This window comes from Myxine glutinosa, chromosome 7 (genome assembly GCF_964187855.1).
Source record: "Myxine glutinosa chromosome 7, kmMyxGlut1.1, whole genome shotgun sequence".
Classification (NCBI taxonomy): Eukaryota; Metazoa; Chordata; class Myxini; order Myxiniformes; family Myxinidae; genus Myxine; species Myxine glutinosa.
This window is the reverse complement of record NC_136267.1, coordinates 102,500,039-102,524,205: the sequence shown is the minus strand read 5'-3', so window position 1 is coordinate 102,524,205 and position 24,167 is coordinate 102,500,039. Positions and strand designations below refer to the sequence as shown.

General features: G+C 49.6%; 1 protein-coding gene across 7 annotated transcripts in view; it reads right to left on the bottom strand.

The window, feature by feature from the left end:
• Positions 1-16,454, bottom strand: part of MRPS31 (mitochondrial ribosomal protein S31) — a 396,402-nt gene extending 379,948 nt beyond the window's left edge. For 2 of the 7 annotated variants that reach the window (XM_078782074.1, XM_078782072.1), the window contains exons 1-2: positions 9,122-9,377; positions 8,872-8,993 (exon numbers count right to left, since the gene is read on the bottom strand). In XM_078782074.1, coding sequence (XP_078638200.1) covers positions 8,872-8,993; positions 9,122-9,177 — 178 coding nt within the window. In that variant the 5' untranslated portion in view covers positions 9,178-9,377. Of the gene's footprint in view, positions 1-8,871; positions 8,994-9,121; positions 9,378-9,424; positions 9,640-16,248 lie in introns of those variants that run through there. The other 5 variants (XM_078782073.1, XM_078782077.1, XM_078782076.1 and 2 more) reach the window with 5 other exon arrangements.
• Positions 16,455-24,167: the final 7,713 nt, after the last annotated feature.

Sequence of the window (24,167 nt, the reverse complement as noted above, 5' to 3'; positions counted from 1 at the left end):
AGGCATTTCCTCAGGAGGAATTTACTTCTCCCCATGGATGCCAACATATTCGGATTGTCTGTGCTCTATCCTTTAAAATTCCGAGCGACAAGCAAGGAAGCAGTACATACCATTTTTACAGAGTCTTTGGTACGACCTGGCCGGGGTTTGAACCGACGACATCGCAGACTCAAAACGGATACTTTAAGCATTGCATCACCGAGTCTGGGACAACTGGAATTATTTTCGTCTGGCACAACTGGTCTGGAATTCTTAATTTTGTTTAAAAAAGGAAAAAAAATTGGAAGTGTAATTCAAAAAAATTGATCGACATTTAGGAATGTCACAGGTACGGACATGAGAGTGAGGAACATTAAACAAAACGCATGTAGACTGCCCATAAGTGAACCTAAATAAACTCACGAGAAGGTGAACATGTTCTAGATAGTCATTATCTGTGCCCACACACCCTTCACCCTCAACTGCAAAACTCTGCTCCACCTGAAGCATCCGAGGCTTCATCGTCATTATTCAGCTAGTCTTGTCTTTTCCTTGGTGTTTATTGCACTTTTCTGCTTTCGTAAAGTGAGCATTACCTTTTAAATGTCGTGAGCCAGGCATGCCGCACATTCTGCAGCACCATACTGCTTCAGATGCTCCACTCACACATTCAGTGAAAAACTGCAGTGTGTCCACAAAATAGATCTCAAAGCCTGACTAAAATCTATAATAAATTGTTTCAACACGTGCGTGCACTTGTTGCTGAGGAATGCTGTCTCTGTTGGCCAATTCCCATTAAACAATGGCTGCAGTTTTCCAACGTGGAAGTGTCAATCTCTCGTTTACTTCCTATTGCTGTCTTGAATTGCTCCTATTGGTGGGCTCTTCATTTTATAAAAGCCTGCGTCTGGCCTTGCTCAACCTGCCCTCTCCTACTTCTGCCCTTCCCAAGTCACCTCAGGTTACACATTTTCCTTTAGAATCCCTCACCACCTGACCCTCACAAAGTCCAAACTGCTTGACCACTCAAATTAATTTGTCCACTTATTCTCCTGATTATGGCATCCTCTACCCGTGTACGTTGTCTCATCCTCCGAACTTCAGACTTTCAAATGTGTTGCCCTATATATCTCCCTCTCTCTCCACCCCCCCCCCCCCCCTCCACCTCTCTCTGTTTCTCCCGTTCCCCTCCCACCTCTCTCTGTCTCCCCACCTCTCTGTCTCCCCACCTCTCTCTGTCTGTCTGTCTCCCCCCACCTCTCTCTGTCTCCCCCCACCTCTCTCTGTCTCCCCCCACCTCTCTCTGTCTCCCCCCACCTCTCTCTGTCTCCCCCCACCTCTCTCTGTCTCCCCCCACCTCTCTCTGTCTCCCCCCACCTCTCTCTGTCTCCCCCCACCTCTCTCTGTCTCCCCCCACCTCTCTCTGTCTCCCCCCACCTCTCTCTGTCTCCCCCCACCTCTCTCTGTCTCCCCCCACCTCTCTCTGTCTTCCCCCACCTCTCTCTGTCTCCCCCCACCTCTCTCTGTCTCCCCCCACCTCTCTCTGTCTCCCCCCACCTCTCTCTGTCTCCCCCCACCTCTCTCTGTCTCCCCCCACCTTTCTCTGTCTCCCCCCACCTTTCTCTGTCTCCCCCCACCTCTCTCTGTCTCCCCCCACCTCTCTCTGTCTCCCCCCACCTCTCTCTGTCTCCCCCCACCTCTCTTCATATGTATCCTTATTGTATAATCACATTTTTAGCTTGATCAAAATCAATGATGGTCTCTGTTCACCTTTGCGGATTGGGAGGGGAATTCGGCAAGGCTGTCCCTTATCTGGAATATTGTACTCTCTTTGCATTGAGCCCCTTTTGATTCGTTTACGATCTTCTCTTATGGGATTTTCAGTGACTCCCTCAGAAAATCCCGTTATCATTTCGGCCTATGCTGATGATGTATGTGTTGCTGTTCACAGCAGTAATGACATTGCTCTGCTATTTGAGTGCCTACGGGTTTACTCTCAAGCATGTACAACGCAAATTAATTGGTCGAAATGCAAAGCAGTTTGGGTCGGCGGTACGCCACCTTCTGCCCTTCCAATTCTCCCTATGAATTTGACATGGGAAAAAGAAGGTGTGAAATACCTCGGTGTTTACCTTGGAACCCCAGGCTTTGTCAAAAGGAATTGGGATGGTTTGCTCCACAAAATCAGCAACAAATTAAACAGATGGAGAGGAATTTTGTCGACCTTGTCTTTCCGAGGTCGTGCACTGGTCATTAACAACCTGGTGGCCCCTCTCTTATGGCATAAAATGATTGCCTTGCAGCCACCTGCAACGTTGGTGTCGTCAATCCAAAAATGTTTACTTGACTTATTTTGGGATGGCAAACACTGGCTAAAGCCAGAGACTATTTGCCTCCCACTGGCAGAAGGTGGTCATGGGCTTGTGGACATTCTTTGTCGGGTGATGGCCTTCCGAGTCTCCACAGCTCGTCGTTTTATATTTCTGGAGGCCTTGCCCTGGAAATCGACTGCAAACTGTATACTAAAACAAGCCGGCATGCTTGGGTACAATTGTGAACTCTTCTTCATGGAGCTGCAACATGTCGATGCTTCGCTGCTCCCTGACTTTTACCAAGATGTCTTGAACGTCTGGCGGTCCATTTCAATAACTCGCCAAATGGAGACATACAACAGTGAAAGGTTCCTCCGGGAACCCCTTTTCTACAATGCCCTCTTTCCTGCTATTCCTCGCTCACGTGCCTTTGTGCAACGTTTTGTGAGTGCTGGCGTGAAAACGACTCGGGACCTTCGTGACTGTAACAGGAACAGTTGGTTCTCCGCAGGACATCTTCAAGTAAGAACTGGCATCAGATCTTTGAGGAGCGTAGCCAAGGTCCTACAGGAAATCCTGTGTGTTTTTAGGCACCTGGGCCTGAGCTCAACCGCCAACATTGGTGACCACCGTACACCACCACAGATCTGTGCTAGCTCTAGCCTGCCAGCTGATAGCACCACAACATCTATCTTGCTATCCTCATCGCCACTTTCCAGCAAGGATAAAAAGAGACTGTATCGTTTGTGTATCTCAGTTCGGTTTCCCTCGTTACAGCCTCTTTCTTTTGGGGCTCGATGGAAAGAGAAACTGCCTTCTGGGTCTCCCTCCCATCCGCAATGGTCTGCAATGTATGTTTCACCGATTGTTAAAAGGACTGGTGATATTGCTTGGAGACTCGCCCATATGGTGTTGCCCTCCAATGTTTTATTACATCGTTTTAATGAGGATAATTCAGTGGAATGCCCCTTTTGTATGATTTCTGAAGACCTTTTCCATGCTTACGTAGATTGTGCAAGACTCTTTCCCTTCTTTGGTTTTTTATCAACTTTTTTTAATCGTATGAACTTTTCTTTTTCTACACGTGTTTTTATCTTTGGAACACCACTTAGTTATAAAAAACGCTCTGAGACTGCTCTTGCTAATTTCTTAATTTCTATTGGAAAATTAGCAATCTACAAAACAAGAAAAGCAAAGCTCCTGGCAAATGCTGATATTTTATGTGATGTGGTAATTGTGTTTAAGGCTCTAGTCATGGCAAGGTTACGCATGGAATTTTCTTTTTTCCAAATGAAAGATGATTTACAAACCTTTGTGGGAAAATGGTGTGCAAAGGGTGGGTTTTGTAAACTTGATCATGGTTTGTTAAGTTTTTTATTTTAGTGTTTGGTGTTTTTATTGTTGTTGTTTGGCTGCACATGTTTTGAATTGTGGTGACTTTATTATTTGCATGACTTGTATGGGTTTCTTACCTTTATAATAAAAGAGCTTCAAAAGTCAAAGTCAAAGTCTGTCTCCCCCCACCTCTCTCTGTCTCCCCCCACCTCTCTCTGTCTCCCCCCACCTCTCTCTGTCTCCCCCCACCTCTCTCTGTCTCCCCCCACCTCTCTCTGTCTCCCCCCACCTCTCTCTGTCTCCCCCCACCTCTCTCTGTCTCCCCCCACCTCTCTCTGTATGTCTCCCCCCCCACCTCTCTCTGTCTGTCTCCCCCCCACCTCTCTCTGTCTGTCTCCCCCCCCACCTCTCTCTGTCTGTCTCCCCCCCCACCTCTCTCTGTCTATCTGTCTCCCCCCACCTCTCTCTGTCTGTCTGTCTGTCTCCCCCCACCTCTCTCTGTCTGTCTGTCTGTCTCCCCCCACCTCTCTCTGTCTGTCTCCCCCCACCTCTCTCTGTCTGTCTCCCCCCACCTCTCTCTGTCTGTCTCCCCCCACCTCTCTCTGTCTGTCTCCCCCCACCTCTCTCTGTCTGTCTCCCCCCACCTCTCTCTGTCTGTCTCCCCCCACCTCTCTCTGTCTGTCTCCCCCCACCTCTCTCTGTCTGTCTCCCCCCACCTCTCTCTGTCTGTCTCCCCCCACCTCTCTCTGTCTGTCTCCCCCCACCTCTCTCTGTCTGTCTCCCCCCACCTCTCTCTGTCTGTCTCCCCCCACCTCTCTCTGTCTGTCTCCCCCCACCTCTCTCTGTCTGTCTCCCCCCACCTCTCTCTGTCTGTCTCCCCCCCCACCTCTCTCTGTCTGTCTCCCCCCACCTCTCTCTGTCTGTCTCCCCCCACCTCTCTCTGTCTGTCTCCCCCCACCTCTCTCTGTCTGTCTCCCCCCACCTCTCTCTGTCTGTCTCCCCCCACCTCTCTCTGTCTGTCTCCCCCCACCTCTCTCTGTCTGTCTCCCCCCACCTCTCTCTGTCTGTCTCCCCCCACCTCTCTCTGTCTGTCTCCCCCCACCTCTCTCTGTCTGTCTCCCCCCACCTCTCTCTGTCTGTCTCCCCCCACCTCTCTCTGTCTGTCTCCCCCCACCTCTCTCTGTCTGTCTCCCCCCACCTCTCTCTGTCTGTCTCCCCCCACCTCTCTCTGTCTGTCTCCCCCCACCTCTCTCTGTCTGTCTCCCCCCACCTCTCTCTGTCTGTCTCCCCCCACCTCTCTCTGTCTGTCTCCCCCCACCTCTCTCTGTCTGTCTCCCCCCACCTCTCTCTGTCTGTCTCCCCCCACCTCTCTCTGTCTGTCTCCCCCCCACCTCTCTCTGTCTGTCTCCCCCCCACCTCTCTCTGTCTGTCTCCCCCCCACCTCTCTCTGTCTCCCCCCCACCTCTCTCTGTCTGTCTCCCGCCACCTCTCTCTGTCTGTCTCCCGCCACCTCTCTCTGTCTGTCTCCCCCCACCAAAACAAACAAAAACCATGCCAAGTCCTTTAAAGGGCTATTTATCATTTTGATGCAATTATGTCTTCACACGTTCCACATGTGACAGATGAATCATTGTGTTGTCTGCGTCCCACATTTACAGGATAGACATCACCTGTGTACAAAACAGCATCAGTCTTTTGCAGGGAAGTGAGATTGAGAACTATGCAGAGTTGTTGTATGCAGATGATCTCGTGTTGATTGCGGAAAGTATGGATGGACTGAAGGAAAAGATGAACAAATGGAAGGAATGTATGGAGACAAAAGGTCTGAAGGTGAATATCGGAAAGACGAAGGTGATGGCAAGTGGTAAAGCATGTGGTGAGGTGGAAAGAACTGGGAAGTGGCCGTGTGCTGTGTGCAGGAAGGGTGTCGGAGTGAACTCCATTCAATGTACAATGTGCGCTGAGTGGGTTCATCAAAAATATAGTGGTCTGAGAGGGTCATTTACCAGTGTGGCAGCTACATTCAAATGTAAGGTGTGCACAGAGGGAGCTGCAGATGGAGGAAATGTTGAGTTGGATCTTGGAGACGGCGTGAAGCTGGAAGGTGTGAAAACATTTTGCTACCTCGGAGACATGCTGAATGGAGAAGGTGGATCAGACTCGGCAACGGTTGCTCGAGTGAGATGTGCATGGAAGAAGTTTCGGGAACTGAGTGGCGTGCTGATGAGGAGGAGAGTGTCGCTGAAGCTGAAGGGAAAGGTGTATGCTGCATGTGTGAGAAGTGTTATGATTTATGGGAGCGAGACATGGGTAATGAACGTAGAGCAGCAACGAAGGCTGGAAAGGGTGGAAATGCGAATGGTTTGATGGATGTGCAGAGTATCGTTGAGAGAGAGGAAGACAAATGATGAATTGCGAAAGATGATGGGAATATTGCCTATGATTGATGCTGTGAAGAGGAACAGGCTGAGATGGTTTGGTCATGTGTTGAGGAAGGATGAAAGTGACTGGTTGAAAAGAGTGATGGAAATTGATGTAGAATGAAGTAGAGGACGGGGAAGACCGAGAAAGACTTGGCTAAAGATGGTGGAAAAAGAAATGCGGGCAAGGGGGTTAACAAGGAGAGATGCAGAAAATAGGGCAAAATGGAGAAGATTGTCATGGGGACCGCAAGGCTAACCCCCGCTCTAGCAGGGAAAATGGCCTTAAAATGCATGTTGTTGTTGTTGTTGTATGTCTGAATATATTGCTACGGTTTTGAGATTGGCACATTGAAGTCATTAAAGGTTAAAGGTTTGCCCCTCATAGTTAGTTCCATGAGCAACACGTAGGCCCACTTGTAGTATTAGTTATGTCATAGTATGTGTAAGTATAGGCCATTTCCCCTATTAATATCTGCGTTGTGTAAAGACATGAGATTAGGTCCCGTTCATTTTGCGTCCACCCTCCAATTCCAACTCGATGGGCGGAATCAATCCCACGCCCCATTTGGCTGCCCGCTCAGTTTGTTAAGCATTGGCTGCTCGCTCAGTTTGTTAAGCATTGGCTGTCCACTAGTCGAGTAACACGAGGTAGGCCTAAAAAGGGTGGGGCCAGCGTTGAGGTCGGGGCGGAGTCGAGGCAGAGCGTCAGAGGCGATGACGGTAAGAGCCACCAGCCAATCAGGGCTCTAGCGGCATGGCGTGAGAGGGCGTGGAGAGGCGCGTCTGGTGAGTTCGAGAAGGTTCGCGGGGTGTGCCAATATAAGTCGGTGCGCAAAGCCCTCAAAAGGACTTGTTACCAGAGGACTCGCAGAGAAAGGACTTTTACAGCGAGCGCATATCAAGAGGACTGGACTTGAGGAGGCGAGCGCATTGTGAGCACTTGTTGAAGCGCATCGAAAAGGACTTGTGGAGAGAACTTCGTTGCGATAGCCCTTTGAGGATTTGAGGACTCGCTCGCTTTGAGGCTTTGAACTGTAACTCGCCATATTACGTACGCGCCAGAGGGGAAGAAGAAGAGGCGTTGGCGGTACGAGTACGCGGCCACAGCCAAACGCGCCGGTAGCGAATAGCGAATATTCCAGCCACGCGAGTAAACGCGGCCATAGCCGCCAGTGATTAACCGCCAACCGCACCAGAGCCCACCCCCTACCGTTCACCCCGTAATAACCCTGTGCGTCCAAACGGCACGCTACGAGCTCCTGACCTCTCCTGGATCCATCTGCACGGGACGAGCCGGAGACCGGAGGGAGCTGCACGAGAGCCATCCCTGGACGCGCGGACCATCATCCTGCAGCTGCAATCCCTGTGTGAGTGTGAGTGAAACGGGCCCATAGTCTTTTGGGTATTAAGTAAGACTGTGTAAGGATTGCCCTGTGTCTCTGCTTCTGGATCATTGTGAATAGTGTGAATAAATCTTGTTCTTCCTTTTTCCAATTCGATCGCCTTTGTGATTTATCCATTGACTAAGCGTGGGACGAATAAGACCGCTGGAATCGGGTTCATCATCTAAACGGCGCGGATCGCGTGTACACACCGCTCGGCGTATCAACACACGTGGTTCGTGCGGGGCTTATTTCCTCGCTTCCAGGGCAGCGCGAGTATTTAGGTAATAGCGAATTTGGTCCTAATACACTATTTGCGCTGTCCGGAAGGGATGTCATAGGTCCCAGGTCCCGCCAGGCCAGTCAAAGACAAGGGGACTAATCGGTAAGGGAAAAGGCCGGCGGCGGATCCGCACCAATATACACACACACACACACACACACACATATATACATATATACATATATACATATATACATATATACATATATACATATATACATATATATATATACATATATATATATATATATATATATATATATATATATATATATATATATATATATATATATATATATATATATATATATATATATATATATATATATATATATTATATATATATATATATATATATATATATATATATATAATATATATATATATATATATATAATATATATATATATATATATATATATATATATATATATATATATATATATATATATATATATATATATATATATATATATATATATATATATATCAGTCACTATGCGATTTCATACCATCAGTGGTGAACCGCCATTAAGGTATCCCATCCAGCTATGCTGTACCTTAATGGGAGCGATAAGTGCAATCTGCCACATGGCACATTACCTCTGGTATCCACTCATTATATGGAATCCCCTGGATGCAGCCGGGAGCAAACCAATCCAAATATATGTGCAGTTCTCCAGCTTTCAATGAGCGCAAGTAATGACGTCACTGCCATGTACATCCGCTCTGCTACATGCCTGTCAAGCTCTCAAGAGAACCCTCTGACAGAGCAGAATTTTGATCTTAGTTCAGATACTGTCATAAGTGTATGTAAAACTCACAGTTACCGACCTGGTTTCGCCCTTTTGGGCGAAACCTGGTTTCGCCCTGTGTCATGTTAATGTGAAATTATTTTGGGATGTATATGAATCTGATGGATTAGAAAATGTGGATGTGTGGCACATTCGATCCTGCTGTATCTGAGAAACAATTAAAACGCACCAATTATAATGAAAAGTACAGTATCGTGTGCAGTAGTGCAAGCAGGGTGTAGAACATGCTCGAAATAAATCGAATGCACGTTGCAAAGTCCGAAAGACAGTTATATTTATTAAAACATGAACATATAACAACTGAAGTTCAGATAACCAAGTGTATCCAAGTTCTGGGCCGACCTGCGCCATCCAGTGGTGTCGAGTCCGCTCCGTGGTTGCTTGAACGGCGACCTGATCCTCCTGCACGATCCTCCTCACCGTCACCTCCGGGAGATACCAAACCACGCGCACAGACAGTCCACCTGTCAGGGTTACACGTGGGAACGTTCACATTGAACTCAAACGGCCTCCGTATTTAATACTGTGTTTGCAATGTATGGATTCACAATTGTCTGCGTGTCTGCTCCCGTTTCACCTCTCATATACCCACCTCACCCTTTCCTTCACAGAACGAATACAACGCAAAACCAACACCGGCGCAGCCATGGTTAAACGGGGATATAAATTATGAAGTATCTTTTCTACTTTGAATTGTATTGTTTTGGGTTCTTGTGTTTAATTAAATCTATACACCGACACGCGTCTTACTTTTCACTGTAAATGTAATATTTACAAAATGCAGCGAGCCGTGCCGAGAGGGAAACATTACAATCCGAGCTAGACTATACATCAAGACATCTTCCTCTGAAGAGAATTAAAATGTAATACTGTACAGACAGGTTTATGTTTTTACCCAAAGCGGAGATTGAGAAGGAAGAGAAGAAAGGACGGCCGAAAAGGCTAAATAAAGAAAAAGACACCAAAGGAAAGCGAGAGATAAAAATAATTCGTTCTTTCGTTCATTCGTTGCTCGAAAACGTACTTCCAGATCCAGAGTAATTAATAACGTGCGAAAGGTTGACACAAGAAAACTTAAATTTCTCACAATCTACGGATAGAAGTGGTAAATAAACATAGAGTTATATTATAGGCTAGAGGGCGAACATACCACGTGACCTCGTGCCGACAAGGACGACCGGCAGCCATGTTTTTGGGGGGCAACATTTGTTGACAACGTACATGTATGTACATGACCTAGTTGTGTCACGAATATTTTCTAGTGGCAAGATGCCGAAAAGTTGTGCCTGCTGCGGGTGCACAAATCATCGCAACCAGAAGAAGGATGTTTGTTTTCACAGGTGAGTACTCTGTGTTGTTCTTTTCAAAAGTAGAAATTTTGGTCGGAATTTGGTCAGATTCATTGAGAGTGGCGGACAGGCACACAACAAGAAGCAGGGCTGTATGGCTCTCTTTTATGTCATGGGTCTTATTGTTATCGCCATTACAATAAGACCCATGGTAAAAGAGAGCCATACAGCCCTGCTTGTAGGGCTAGACAGGCACAGGCATGACAGGCGGAGCTGATGTCTCTTTGCAACTCTTTCAATCTTTGGAACAAACTCCTTTCCATTCATGCCATTGTGGCCAAGCATTACACTAGGCCTTACACTAAAAATGAACTTCAAACCTGCGAGAGTTTATTCTTTTCTGTCATCTGGTCGTCATCATGGTCGTGAGTGATGGACTGATAACACCTATAATAATACAGAAATGTTTCGAGGCAAGTCGGACCCGAACCATCTCGGACCCAGACCATCTCGGACCCAGACCATCTCGGACCCAGACCATCTCGGACCCAGACCATCTCGGACCCAGACCAAATCGGACCCAGACCAAATCGGACCCAGACCATCTCGGACCCAGACCATCTCAGACCCAGACCAACTCAGACCCAAGTAGCAACTTGGACCCAAGAGGTTTTTTCAGTGTGACTTATCCTAATTCTTATCACTAGGACGTGCCCGTACGTGGGTGCCCGTTCCTTGCCAAAAAAAAAAAAAAAAATGTCTTCGCCCATGCATGCATGGGCGTGCCCGTAAGTGCGTGATGTGACCGTACAATGAATGTATCGTCCCGACGCCGCAGCTCGGATGGCGCTGCAGTTAATCGGGCCTGTATCGGCAGAGTTATTATAAACGTGTACTACAATCGATCGTACCTTACAACAATCAACACAGATTGCAACGTCAAATAAATGAATACGCTCTCAAATGTGCCGTCCAAGGCAGCGTCTGCTCGCCACGTTCAGCGTCACTATGACTATCCGTAAGTCCGGAAGTGACGTCCTCATTTGACTGTCCGGAAGGTCGCATATCGCAGTTACGATGAATCGCAAATTAGTTTTAATTAGTTTTAAAACATAGTTTAACGCCAACATAGTTTGCCAACGTGAAATAAATGAATACGCTCTCAAATGTGCCGTCCGAGGCAGAGTCTGTACGCCACGCTCGGCACACGTGATAGCTCGCTGCTCTCTGATTGGTTGAATCGTACCCCTCTATTTACATGAAATGGTTTGGTCCAAAGCGAACGGCTTGCGAGTACGGTGACAATCCCCCCCCCCTCTATTTACATGAAATGGTTTGGTCCAAAGCGAACGGCTTGCGGAGTTTGGTAAAGAAATCGCCATAGCTCGGTAACTACTTGTCCGATTAATATGAAACCTTGAAAAGGCACTTCCTCGGGTCCCCAGCAATATACCTGGCAAGTTTAAAGTATATCGGACCCGTGGTTGTCGAGAAACAGCGGTCACAGACAAACACACAAACACACAAACACACAAACACACAAACACACAGACACACAGAGATTACTGGAATTATAGATAGATGAAGTATCATTATTTTAAAGTCATTTTTTTTCGAAATCCAAGTGGGACAAAAGTACTAATTATGCCCAAAAATTTTTTTAAAGTGAAAATGTAAAAGTAAAAGTAAATACATGCAGGCCTCAATAGTAAAATTAGATTTTTTGGTCAGGTTTTACAATTCACTCTTAATTTTTTTCTCACTTCAATTTTCGTGATTTTGCAGATAAACAAATGTGACGGAAAAATTCTCCAGAATATTAATTTTTGCATTTTGTCTACATTTTTGTTTTAATTTTGCAGGCCTTTTCAATTGTTTAAATTTAGTGAGGACATAAATAAGCCTCCCCCCTTTGCCCCCCCCCCCCCCAAAAAATAAAATCAATCAATAAATAATAAGCCCCTAATAATAAATAATTTTAATGTCTATTATTAGCGATAAAGCTATGCAAAAGTTGTTGCACTCTTTCATTTCAACATTTTACAATTTGTAAGAAATTTCCAAATGTTGGTCCAATTTGGCATTGGTTGGGTCCGAGATGGTTTGGATCCAACTTGACCTGCTTCGAACAGAAATGATGAAACATTTCATCTGTTCATGCCTACCCTAATGGCAGTGTAAGACCGTTAAGAGATTGATGTCTGGAAAAAAAAAATGTCATCCTAACATGCACTAAGTCTTGAGTTAGGCTGACATTTTAAACAAATAAGGATCGAAGAAGTCCAACCCAACTTTCCCAACTTGACTTTTTAATTTATGCTATTTTCTTTTAATCACATTTTATCGTCAGGTTCCCTCTTGAAAACCCTCAGTTGTTGTCCAAATGGCTAACCAACATCAGCAGAGACAATTTTCATCCAACAGAAAATCACCATGTATGCAGTGAACATTTTGTGGATAAAGATTACCTACAAGGTAAGAACTAAGACAAGTTCCATCCAATTCTTTCCATGTCACTAAATGTTTAGACACCAAAACAATATGACGATGCATTCGTTCTGATGGTGCGAAAATAACCTTTGATTTTAATATAGACTATCAGCATGCCAGCTTGCTGTCAAAAAGATGTACACAAAGTTAACCCCTTGTTTACTTTCAATGGGGAACCAAGGTCACGCACGCAAGCTCGGTTACCCCCTCTTGGCGCTGTGCCAGAGGGATATCAAGTACACGCGTGTGCTCACAGGTAGTTGAGAGGTTAACTTAGTGTGTGCGTCATTGACAGCAAGTTGGCGTGACACGAGTTTATTTATTTATTTATTTATTTATTTTTTTTCACCTTTGTAAATTTTGAAAGTTGTAAATCTACCAATTTTTCAAAATGTATATATACAGTGGGGAGAACAAGTATTTGATACACTGCCGATTTTGCAGGTTTTCCCACTTACAAAGCACGTAAAGGTCTGTAATTTTTATCATAGGTACACTTCAACTGTGGAAGACGGAATCTAAAACAAAAATCCTGAAAATCACATTGTATGATTTTTAAGTAATTAATTTGCATTTTATTGCATGAAATAAGTATTTGATCACCTACCAACCAGTAAGAATTCCGGCTCTCACAGACCTGTTAGTTTTTTCTTTAAGAAGCCCTCCCATTCTCCACTCATTACCTGTATTAACTGCACCTGTTTGAACTCGTTATCTGCATAAAAGACGTCTCCAGACCGTCTCCGACCACAAAGACCGCAAAGACCGACCGCAAAGCTGTCTCCAGACCTGTCCACACTCAATCAATCAGACTCCAACCTCTCCACAATGGGCAAGACCAGAGAGCTGTCTAAGGACATCAGGGACAAATTTGTAGACTTGCACAAGGCTGGGATGGGCTACAGGACAATAGGCAAGCAGCTTGGTGAGAAGGCAACAACTGTTGGCGCAATTATTAGAAAATGGAAGAAGTTCAAGATGACAGTCAATCTCCCTCGGTCTGGGGCTCCATGCAAGATCTCACCTCGTGGAGCCTCAATGATCATGAGAAAGGTGAGGGATCAGCCCAGAACTACATGGCAGGACCTGGTCAATGACCTGAAGAGAGCTGGGACCACAGTATCAAAGAAAACCATAAGTAACACACTACGCCGTCATGGATTAAAATCCTGCAGCGCACGCAAGGTCCCTCTGCTCAAGCCAGCGCATGTCCAGGCCTGTCTGAAGTTTGCCAATGACCATCTGGATGATCCAGAGGAGGAATGGGAGAAGGTCATGTGGTCTGATGAGACCAAAATAGAGCTTTTTGGTTTAAACTCCACTCGCCGTGTTTGGAGGAAGAAGAAGGATGAGTACAACCCCAAGAACACCATCCCAACCGTGAAGCATGGAGGTGGAAACATCATTCTTTGGGGATGCTTTTCTGCAAAGGGGACAGGACGACTGCACCGTATTGAGGGGAGGATGGATGGGGCCATGTATCGCGAGATCTTGGCCAACAATCTCCTTCCCTCAATAAGAGCATTGAAGATGGGGCGTGGCTGGGTCTTCCAGCATGACAACGACCCGAAACACACAGCCAGGGCAACTAAGGAGTGGCTCCGTACGAAGCATCTCAAGGTCCTGGAGTGGCCTAGCCAGTCTCCAGACCTGAACCCAATAGAAAATCTTTGGAGGGAGCTGAAAGTCTGTGTTGCGCAGCGACAGCCCCGAAACCTGAAGGATCTGGTGAAGATCTGTATGGAGGAGTGGGCCAAAATCCCTGCTGCAGTGTGTGCAAACCTGGTTAAGAACTACAGGAAACGTCTGATCTCTGTAATTGCAAACAAAGGTTTCTGTACCAAATATTAAGTTCTGTTTTTCTGATGTATCAAATACTTATTTCATGCAATAAAATGCAAATTAATTACTTAAAAATCATACAATGTGATTTTCAGGATTTTTGTTTTAGATTCCGTCTTCCACAGTTGAAGTGTACCTATGATATAAATTACAGACCTTGACGTGCTTTGTAAGTGGGAAAACCTGCAAAATCGGCAGTGTATCAAATACTTGTTCTCCCCACTGTACATATAAGGAGGCCATATGATGGGGAGAAATGTGTTTCAAGAAACATATCCCGAAACATTAGGGTATTTACGTGAAACAGGGATTCCTTTATATGTTTAATTTTGTTTTGGGTTTTGTACGCATTTTATGGCAAATAAGATTTCATGTAGGCCAATGCACGTTTGCAAAAAATGTTGAGGGGTGTGTGTGTCTTGGACTGTTACCCGTTATAAAGTTAGCTTGAACTTGTATGTGAAATTGTAAATCTGATTTATTATTTTCGATTAATAGAACAATATTGTATTAAGTTTTTTAACGGTAATTTTTTTAGCATCTTCTTTCTTTTTCACACACGTAGAAATTCATCCAAGAGATGAAAAAGGGATTCACCATAGGCTTCTCCACCAAGCCGGTCCGACAGTGTTTCCAGCCCACCTTCCCCACAAACAGAAAGAACATAAAAAGCGAGCACCACCAAAGAAAAGGCCCTATCCTGATGATTCTGTGTCTGGACCACCAGAGAAGAGAAATCCAGCTGAAGTTTTCTCAGATGATCATGGTTACAGTGCATCTCCTGATATTATTGAACAAGAACTGAGACAAACCAAACACAAATTACAAGAAGCATGCAATGAACTGAAAGGGCTCAAGCAGAAGTTGAGAAGAAGGGACAACACCATTTTGAAGCTTCTCTAGACAGTGAAAGATCAGAACATGATCAGAACAGACAACATGAGACAGTGAAAAAGATGCGGTGTTTGTTTGTTTATTTGTTGGGGTCTTTTTTTGTTTGTTTGTTTGTGTGTGTGGTTGGTTGGGTGGTTGGTTGGTTGGTTGGGTGGTTGGTTGGATGGGTGGTTGGTTGGGTGGATGGGTGGTTGGTTGGGTGGGTGGTTGGGTGGTCGGTTGGGTGGATGGTTGGGTGGTCGGGTGGTTGGGTGGTCGGGTGGTTGGGTGGTCGGTTGGTTGGGTGGTCGGGTGGTTGGGTGGTCGGTTGGGTGGTCGGTCGGGTGGGTGGTCGGTCGGGTGTATGGATGGTTGGGTGGGTGGTCGGTTGGGTGGGTGGTCGGGTGGGTGGTTGATTTTGTATTTTTTTTTTTTTTAATTAAGGTTTGAATTATAAATGAAATTGCAAATGAATTAAATTAAATATGAAAGTGTTCTTTCTTGTCACTGTGCCTCAGTTTTTTATGTTGCAGTTTTTGACGATCAGCATATAAATGTGATTGTGGTGCTCCCCCCCCCCCCCCCCCCCCCGTTACAGTGAGCAGAGTGAATGTCCAGATGACCGAGTATAACTTAGTTTTATCATAGGTGTTTTAAAACCAACTGTTTTACACTCCATTAATAATCAGGAAAATAGAACTTATTTTTTAGGTAAATATATGTATCATTCATTCGTTCGTGTGGTTGCCATCTTCAATCAAGATTAGTGCTTTAATGTATGATAAATAGTGGCAATGACTATATTATTCGTTTGGATAAAAGAAAAAAGAAACAAATAATAAAAAATAAACTTTAAACAGCCACTCGTTCTCAGACACCACAGCGTTAGTGTGCGCACCCGTGTACTTGTTGCCCCCCAAAAACATGGCGGCCGGGTCTCCATGGTGGCACAGCCGGGCTCTGTTCGCGCCTTCGCGGTATAGCGAGTGCGCCCTCTAGGCTTATAACTCGATGGAAATAAACTAACCTTGACCAAAAACTAAACCCTCTGTTGCTAATTAGCCGTCATGGCTCGGGAAAGTGTACAAACATCTGTTGAGTCACTTCAAGACTTAGGAATACTACCAAAGCGAAAATATTATGGAATAGCTAACATAACTTGACAAATGCGAACTTTAGAAAAATAATAATCGATAAAAGCTATTGAGAGTTGCGCAAGTGGTACCCATTGGCCATTGGAGATTGAGGGGGGTTTGGGATATTGACAGGGCTTGCAGATCTTGGGTGATTGTTTCGACTTCAAGGTTGTTGTTGCGTAGGCATGATGGGACGAATGTCCTTTTTCCGCGCCAAAGTTCTTGTTTATCCTTGAATCAATGCTGGAATCCATGTTGACGTCGACTCAACACGGTACTGTAATAATAAATATATAAATCAATCGATTTCAACACACGATTCAGACGTGACGTCACACAGATGCTCGATGATGACGTAATGGTGTCTTCAGGGATTACTGCGTTGCGAACGTAACTCGAAATAATTAATGTTAGTTGTATTTTAATTGTGTTACTCTAAATAATAAGTGTTAGTAAATAATTAGTGTTATTGTTGAACCAAAAACATTTGCAAAGTATTTATTGCCTTCCATAAACTTTCAGCATACTGACAACAAAGAGGATAGATAATTCTTGAATCATGTTTGGAATACTACAATGAGATTTTATGAAAACATTACCGAATTAGAATGGCACTTGGTATAGACTATAGAGCATACTGTACCTCCACCTGGTGAACAGTTTATGTTTTGTATTGTAGCGTGGTGCTACGCACGCAACTTATTTGCCAAGGAAGGTAAGCCACAACGCGTAGGGTCAAAAGAGTCTTTATTGTGAAGCTCAAACTGTAGCACTGACGTGCTCGGGGCACGGGGCTGCGCGCCCCGTGTATATCCCGAGGCCACGCCTACCCCTCGGGCGTGGCCGACACCCTCTTGGTGCGCGGAATGATGTCACCGCGCCAGCGAGCCATCGTGTCCGCCACACGCGCCCCCCCAGAATTCCCGCGCACCTGAAGGGTCAGTTTGCGGGGCAAACGGATGACCCGGCCGAAGCGCCCTCTGGCGGCTGGCGGCGTCTGGGATGCCGGGATGTCATCTGGGATGCCTCCGGCGGCACCTGGGATGGGTGCATGACCGGGGGGGGGGGGGGGGGGGGCGTGCCGGCGGGGCTGGGCGGTGCCGGAGGTCCGCCCGCCGGGGGGCGGCCCCGACGCCGGGGCCGAGCCACTGGCGGGGGGTGGTCCACGTCGAGGTGGGCCGGCTTGAGGCGGTCCACGGAAACGTGGTCAGGAGTACCGCCGATGTCGAGGGTGAAGTGCTTCGCCCCAGTTTCCAGCACGCGGAAGGGCCCGTCGTACGGGGGCCGCAGTGGTGTCCGGTGGGCGTCGTGGCGGACGAACACGTACTCCGCCGTGCGAAGCTCCGGGGTGACGTGCGTTGGCGGGCACCCGTGGTGCGCCGTCGGCACCGGGGGGAACCTCCGGGCGGTCTCCTGCAGTGCGGAGCGCTGCTGCGCAGCGGACCATGGAGTCGGGGAGGAACTTGCCCGGCACCCGCAGCGGTTGTCCGAAGACCAACTCCGCCGCGGATGCGTGCAGGTCGTCCTTGGGCGCCGTCCGGAGGCCCAGCAGGACCCAGGGGAGCCTGTCGACCCAGCCGCCATCGCGGAGGGTAGCCCGGAGCGCGGCCTTCAAGGAGCGGTGGAAGCGCTCGCACAGGCCGTTGGCCTGAGGGAGGTAGGCCGTGGTGCGGTGCAGCTGGACGCCGAGCCCCCGCGCGACCGCACCCCAGAGCTCCGAGGTGAACTGGGGGCCGCGGTCGGACGAGATGTCCGAGGGGGCGCCGAACCGGGCAACCCAGGTGGCGATGAACGCCTGCGCGACGTCCGCCGCCGTTGTCGCCGCCAAAGGCACGACCTCCGGCCACCGGGTGGTGCGGTCCACCATGGTGAGGACGTGGGTGAAACCCCGCGAGGGGGGCAGAGGTCCCACCAAGTCCACGTGAACATGGACGAACCGACGTTCGGGCACCGCGTACGGGGCCAACGGGGCCTGGGTGTGGCGGTGCACCCTTCGCGCGCTGGCACGCGAGGCACGTCCTGGTCCAATCGCGGACGGCCTTCCGGAGGCCATGCCAGACGAACTTGTCGGCGACCAGCCTCTGGGAGGCCTTCATGCCCGGGTGGGACAGGCCGTGGATGGCGTCAAAAACCCGGCGCTGCCAGCCCGCGGGCACGATGGGGCGAGGCCGCCCGAGGGAGACGTCGCACAAGAGGGCCGTGCCCGCACCGTCGAACGGCACCACGGTGACGCGGAGGCCCGTGACAGCGGTCCGCAAGGCCTGGACGTCGGGGTCGACGATCTGGTCCGCCGCCATCCGGGCATAGTCGATCCCGAGGTGGACCGCGTGGGTGCCGGACCTGGAAAGGCAATCCGCCACCAGGTTGTCCTTTCCCGTGACGTGCCGGATGTCCGTCGTGTACTCGGACACGGCCGAGAGGGGACGCTGCTGCCGGGCCGACCATGGCTCGGCGACCTTGGCCATCGCGAAGACCAGGGGCTTGTGGTCGACGAAGGCCGTGAACAAACGGCCCTCGTGCAGATGGCGGAAGTGCCGGACCGCCATGTGGAGCCCGAGCAACTCGCGGTCAAAGGTGCTGTACCGGCGTTCGTGCGGTCGAAGCTGCCGGCTGAAAAACGCCAGCGGCTGCCAAGCTCCCTTCACCCATTGCTCGTGCACCGCGCCCACCGCGTAGTCCGACGCATCGGTGGTGAGGGCGATCGGTGCATTGAGCGCCGGGTGCGCGAGCATGGTGGCGTTAGCCAAGGCGAGCTTCGCGCCCGCGAACGCCGCGTCCATCTGCTCGGTCCAAACAACGTCACCTTTGCCCGGCTTCCCCCGGAGGGCCTCGTGCAGGGGGCGCAGGAGCTGGGCGACGCGGGGCAGGAAACGGTGGTAAAAGTTCACCATGCCCAGGAACTCCTGGAGCCCCCTAATCGTGCGGGGGCGCGGAAACCCCTTGACCGCCTCCACCTTTGCCGGTAAGGGGGTGGCCCCATGCCTGGTGACGCGGTGCCCCAAAAAGTCGATTTCGGCGACGCCGAACCGGCACTTGGCGGGGTTTACGATCAGGCCATGCTGGCCCAGGCGTTCGAAGAGCGTGCGGAGGTGGCGGAGGTGCTCTTCGCGGGACGCGCTTGTGACGAGGATGTCGTCCAGGTAGACGTAAACGAAATCCAAGTCGCGCAAGACGCTGTCCATCAGCCGCTGGAACGCCTGAGCCGCATTCTTCAACCCGAAGGGCATCCGCAGAAACTCGAAGAGGCCGAATGGTGTAATGACGGCCGTCTTCGGTATGTCCTCCGGCCTGACGGGGACCTGGTGGTAGCCGCGGATGAGGTCCACCTTGGAAAAGAGGGACATTTTCGCCAACCGGGCGGAAAAGTCCTGGATGTGAGGGACCGGGTAGCGGTCGGGGGTGGTAGCATCGTTGAGGTGGCGGTTGTCCCCGCACGGCCGCCATCCCTCGCCAGGCTTCGGCACGATGTGCAGCGGCGATGCCCAAGCGCTCTTTGAGCGCCGCACGATGCCCAGCCGCTCCAGCGTAGCGAACTCCGCTTTCGCCACCGCGAGCTTCATCGGCTCGAGGCGGCGTGCCCGGGCGTAGACCGGTGGCCCGATGGTGGGGATGTGATGCTCCACCCCGTGCTTGACGGCCACCGCCGAGAAGGTGGGCCGCGTGAGGGCCGGGAAACTGGTGAGGAGGCGGGTAAAGTCATCCGCTGCCGGAAGCGTACAAACCAAACTCGCCGGGACGGAACCGTTTAGCAAGCTGCTTGGTGAGCCGCTCAACGAGCTGCTCGGCGAACAAGCGAGCGAGCTAAAGGTTTCGGCCTGGACAAGCCTTCTGTGCTTCACGTCCACCAACAACCCATTTGCACATAGGAAGTCCGCACCGAGCAATGCCAACGGCACGCTGGCGGTTACGAACGACCATTGAAAGCGCTGCCTTCCGAACCACAGGGAGAGGCAGCGCTTCCCGAATGTGCGTATGGGTGTACCGTTGGCTGCAAGCAACGCGGGGCCCCGGCTCGCTGTTCGCTTGTCGGACGCGTGGGCTGGGATGACGCTTACCTGCGCTCCTGTGTCGCAGAGGAAGCAGCGCCCGGACAAGGTGTCTGTAATGAATAAGAGGCTGCCGGAATTGCCGACGCTCAGGGCCGCCACCGAGTGTCGGCTTGGTCGTTTCCCGACTTGCCAAACGTGCACGGCGGGCAACACGTCTTTGCCTTGTGGCCGAACCTGGCATGGAAACGGCACCAGGCTTGCGGCGGGAGCGGCGGAGGCCGCGGCGTTCGCCGCTGCAGTGGTGGTGGGCGGGGCATGGCGGCAGCCACGAGGTGTGCATGCGCATCAGCCTCGGGATCCACGAGGTGTGCATGCGCATCAGCCTCGGGATCCGCGACGGCCGCACCGAAGCTCGCCCGCGTGTCACAAGCCGCGAAAAACTTGTCGGCCTCGACGGCCAGAGCGCGGGGTTCCCCTATGTTGGAACCGGCCAACACGAGGCGTACCTGTGCCGGCAGCTGGCGTAGAAAAAGCGCCCGGAATAAAAAATCCGGGGCTTTGTCACCCAGCAATGACAGCATGTAATCCATCCGCACCGATGGTCGTGTGTCGCCGAGTTCGGGAAGGTCCAGGAGGCGGTCCGCCCGTTCGAACTCCGTGAGGCCAAACGTGGCGATGAGGAGGCGTTTGAGCGCCCTGTACTTGTGCTCCGCCGGTGGGTGCCGCAGGATGGACACGACTCGGGCGGCCGTGCCGGGCCCGAGGGCGGCGATCACGTGATAGTAACGCGTCTCGTCCGCCGTTATTCCTCGAAGCTGGAACTGTGCTTCGGCCTGCACGAACCATACCTCGGCCAGTGCTTCCCAAAACTCAGGGAGCTTTACCGCGACCGCATTGCTGGCCATGGCGCGTTCTGTGGTCAGCGACGGCTGAACCAAAAGGGGTCACCAATGTAGCGTGGTGCTACGCACGCAACTTGTTTGCCAAGGAAGGTAAGCCACAACGCGTAGGGTCAAAAGAGTTTATTGTGAAGCTCAAACTGTAGCACTGACGTGCTCGGGGCTTCATGCCCCGTGTATATCCCGAGGCCACGCCTACCCCTCGGGCGTGGCCGACACCCTCTTGGTGGGCGGAATGATGTCACCGCGCCAGCGAGCCATCGTGTCCGCCACAGTATCATCCACTAATAGGCCGGATCTGGTTTCGGACCTGAACACCTGAACCTGGTGTTTGTTCCCCCTCCATCCCCTCCCTTACCTCAAATGGCCACACAGTTGACATCGCACGTGACAAAGCCGAATGCCTCAACTCTGTGTTCGCCTCGAAATCCTTAGTCCCAAACCCATCTCTCTCTGTTCCCACCTTTCCCAGTCGAACCCAACTGCTCCTGGACTCTGTGTCCTTCTCTCCTGACAAGGTGGAGGAGTTTTTGTCAAACCTCGACTCTGATTCTGCAACTGGACCAGACGGCATCAGCCCACGGGTCCTAAAATCCTGCTCTGCCGCTCTATCTCACCCTCTCTCTGTTCTTTTCACCCTATGTTTTGCTCAAGGTCATCTGCCAGCATCCTGGAAATCAGCTAACATTACCGCTTTACACAAAAAAGGTGCAAAAACAGATCCTTGCAACTACAGACCAATCAGCCTGCTCCCAATTATCAGCAAAGTCATGGAATCCATCATTGCTTCGGATATGAAATCTTTCCTCTTCTCCAATGGCTTGATCTCTGATCATCAATTTGGTTTCAGACCAGGTCACTCTACTCTGGACATGCTGCTTCTGCTGTCTCAACAATGGATGGAGGTCCTCAATGCCAAACAGGAAATCAGAGCTGTCTCCCTTGACATATCAAGGGCCTTTGATACGGTCTGGCACCCAGCTCTGCTCACCAAACTCTCCTCCTATGGTATCCATGGAAATCTCCATGCATGGCTTGCGGACTTCCTCTCTGGTCGTAGTCAACGTGTGGCCCTGAATGGATTTCTCTCATCTCCCCTTCCTGTTCAGGCTGGAGTTCCCCAAGGAAGTGTGCTGGGCCCTGTGCTTTTTCTGGTCTTTATCAATGATCTCTCTGACTCTCTGGAAAATCCTCTCTATCTCTTTGCTGATGACTCCACTCTCTGCCGCTCCATTCCTCTTCCCTCAGATCGGCAGTCTGCAGCCTCCTCACTCTCTGAAGACCTGGACAAAATCACAGACTGGTCAAACAAGTGGAACATGTCTTTCAATCCTGCCAAATCTCACTCTCTTACTATGTCTCTCCGAAAAGATCGACTGGACAACCCTCCCATCTACTTTCTCAACAATCCTCTCCAAGAAGTTCTGTCACTCAAGCTTTTGGGTCTCACTATCTGCCATGATCTTTCTTGGGAAAACCACATTTCCAAGCTGGCCTCCAAAGCCAGTCGCCGACTGGGCATCCTCCGTCGTGCGAAGTCCTTCCTCGGCACACCTGAGCTCCTCACCACATACAAGGCTTTCATCCGCAGCTCAATGGAATACTGTTCTCCCCTATGGGCTGGTGCTCCTGCCTCACACCTGGCTCGGCTTCACGCTGTTGAATCCAAAGCTTTCAAAATCATTGGAATCTCCCGCGATGAAGCTATCTCTGAGGGCCTTTCACTCACTCACCGCAGGCAGGTAGGTGGTCTTTCTGTCTTCTACCGACTCCTCTCCGGCCTTGCTCCCCCAGCTCTCTCTGTGCTCTGTCCCCCAAATATTCCTACAGGTCGCACAAGATCTGCCAGCAACCCTCTGATGGTTAAACTGCCGAAATCTCGGCTCTCTGCTCACCTTCACTCTTTCATTCCTCTTTTCTCCCGCCTGTGGAACAAACTCCCACACTCCCTTCAATCCCTCTCCTCCCTCCAGGTCTTTAAAACAGCTGTTCACCACCATCTCTTATCTTCCCCCATCCATAACCTTGATCTTTTCTACCCCCACTAATTCACCCCAGATCCACCTTGTTTGAAATTCCAACTTATTTCCTGGAAATCCTGGCAGTGTCCATATGTTTATACCTCTCCCACCCCCCCCCCCTCCTTCACATGCCTCCCCCCCCTTCACATGCCTCCCCCCCCTTCACATGCCTCCCCCCCCTTCACATGCCTCCCCCCCTTCACATGCCTCCCCCCCAAAGCCCTCTCCCTCCCACAGATCTCTCGATGTCTCCATGTCTCTCGGTCCCTGCTCTCAAATGTGTGTTTGTGTCCTTCCCCCTCTCTCCCCATCTTGTCTACCGCTCCCGATGTTATTTGTTTTATGTGTCTGTTTGTCTTTCTGTGTGATTAATGTTCGCTCTTTCACGAGCCTCGATCTTGTATACAAAAAAAAAAAAAACCAAAAAAAAAAAAAAACCAAAATCGAATCGGTTTGTTCTTGTCACCGAACCAACTCATCCCATAAGTTTAGTCATAACTCGTCCACAACGTTATGAAATATCATGTTATTTATCGTTTGTGGCCCTATAACTCAAAGGTTATGAATGAATTAAAAATTAAATAATTCTCGTATCCGAATCCATTTTTTATTTTTTTTTATTGTATACAAGATCGAGGCTCGTGTAAGAGCTAACATTGATTCCTTCCAGGAAAGAGGTCGGTGTTTCAAAAAAGTGGATCTGGGGTGAATTAATGGGGGTAGAAAAGATCAAGGTTTTGGAGGGGGAAGATAAGAGATGGTGGTGAACAGCTGTTTTAAAGACCCGGAGGGAGGAGTGGGATTGAAGGAAGTGGGGGAGTTTGTTCCAGAGGCCGGAGAAAAGAGGAATGAAGGAGTGAAGGTGAGCAGAGAGCCTAGATTTTGGTAGTTTAACCATGAGAGCGTTGCAGGCAGATCTTGTGCGACCTGTAGGAATACTTGGGGGACAGAGCACAGAGAGAGCTGAGGGAGCAAGGCCGGAGAGGAGTCGGTAGAAGACAGAAAGACCACCAACCTGTCTGCAGTGAGTGAGTGAAAGGCCCTTGGAGTTAGCTTCATCGCGGGAGATTCCAATGATTCTGAACGCTTTGGTTTCAAC